Here is a 1621-nt window from a genome sequence, read left to right as displayed (position 1 = left end):
GACTGTGTCAGTGGCTTCACATCACAGCTCTCTGAGCTTTCAAAAGAACCCTGAAACAGTTATTACTACTCCCTTTGGGGATGAGAAAACGGAGCTCTCGAAGCACTAGCTATACTAAAAGGGTGAGGCCAGGGTCCAACCTGGGTGTGTCTGACTCTAGCCTGTCTGTCGCTGGCAGGTGGGAGCCCGGCAGGCTCAGGGTTTCACAGAAGGAAGGGAAGGCAGATTAGCCTCGGGCAGCCCGGCTGCTCTCCGCTTCACTTGCTGAGGCCGTCCCTTCGTTCCTCCGTCCCTCCGTGTGAATGCAGAAACACTTTTATTGAGCTGAAAACCAGAAAGTTCCCAAACTATTCATTTAAAAAAAAAACAGCCTCCTTGTTTTTGGAACTCAACAAACAGAAAGGCTTCTGATGATGGCTTGTTTCTGTTTTTACATTCACAGTCTTCCCCCACTACCTGTCTTTTCTACTTAAATAAAGGTGTTCTGAAAACAGCAGCTTCACTGCTTCCAGGCTCTGAAGTCAGGAAGGAAAAAAAAGACAAAAAGTTTTTCAACCACCATGACATTTGCTCTGCAGGGATGGGAGATGGGAAGAGCGGTGTTGGCTGAACACTGACTTGGTACCTAGGACTGTGCTGGGCACTTTACTCACAGCCTCTTGACCTGAATTCAATCTTCCCACCAACCCATTTTACAGATGAGACGGCTGAAGCTCATGAGGCTCCTTCTGGAGAGGGGATGTGTGGGCTGATTTGTACCCAGGGTCTATGGGTGCAAGTATAGCGAGGCAAGAGGGATCCTGGACCAGGCCGGGGTGGGGGGAGCAGCCAGAAGAGTCTTAGCTCCCCTTAAAATCACAGCTCCTGGAGGTGTGCCCTGCACCTAAGGGGCCAAAGAGAGAGGGCACTCACCAAGCAGCTGGACACCCCGCGTGAGGCCGTAGACGTCCACCAGGGCCCAGAGTGGGTCTGCCGTGCGGACCCCATTGAAGAAGAGCATGGCAGCCGAGTCGTTGATGCGGTAAAACACACGGCCCTTCTTGTCCACCCAGAAGGCGATGATGTTGCCCTCGTTGGCAAATTCCTCGGGCAGCGCCTTGGCCCAGAAGCCGCTCTGGGAGACCAGGTCGGGGCAGGCGTACTTGGGCAGCGAGTCAGGGTGGATGCGGGAGGGGTCCTTGCTCGTGAAGCCCAGGCGCAGCGCCCCACTCCAGCAGCACTGCTTCTTGGTGATCTGGATGGCAGGGGGGTGGCCTCAGACAGCCCGCAGCCCAGCCCAGCCCAGCCCAGCCTCTCCCCGGCTTCAGCGAGCCCACGGGGAAGGGAGTTGCCCCTCCCTGCAGACCACCCCCATGGAGAGTCACCCTGCCCAGCTTGCCCACCATTTGGGCTCCTTTCCCTCCCCAGGAGCTAGTGGCCCCCATGGCCACTCCCTGCTCCCCTTCCTTCCTTGCCATGCGGGGAAGGTTGAGAAAGGAGTACGGACAAGATAACAGAAAGAGGAGGGACGAGGAAGAGCAACAGAGGGAGCAGAGAGGAAAGAGAAGGTACAGGGTGTAGTAATGGCCATAAGAGAAGGCAGTGAAGAGGTGGGGCGGTGAGAAAAAGCTCAGAGGCCCAG

The 1621-nt window shown here is 55.9% G+C and overlaps 1 protein-coding gene across 1 annotated transcript in view; it reads right to left on the bottom strand.

Moving 5' to 3' along the window:
• Positions 1 to 1621, bottom strand: part of NEURL1 (neuralized E3 ubiquitin protein ligase 1) — a 68029-nt gene that overhangs the window by 17969 nt on the left and 48439 nt on the right. Inside the window, exon 3 of the mRNA XM_014461909.2 lies at positions 913 to 1234. Within this exon, the coding sequence (XP_014317395.2) occupies positions 913 to 1234 (322 nt within the window). The remainder of the gene's footprint in view (positions 1 to 912; positions 1235 to 1621) is intronic.

Source organism: Myotis lucifugus, unplaced genomic scaffold (genome assembly GCF_000147115.1).
Source record: "Myotis lucifugus unplaced genomic scaffold, Myoluc2.0 scaffold_162, whole genome shotgun sequence".
In the NCBI taxonomy this organism is placed as follows: domain Eukaryota; kingdom Metazoa; phylum Chordata; class Mammalia; order Chiroptera; family Vespertilionidae; genus Myotis; species Myotis lucifugus.
The sequence above is the reverse complement of the archived record's forward strand: the minus strand, read 5'-3'. Positions and strand labels throughout refer to the sequence as shown.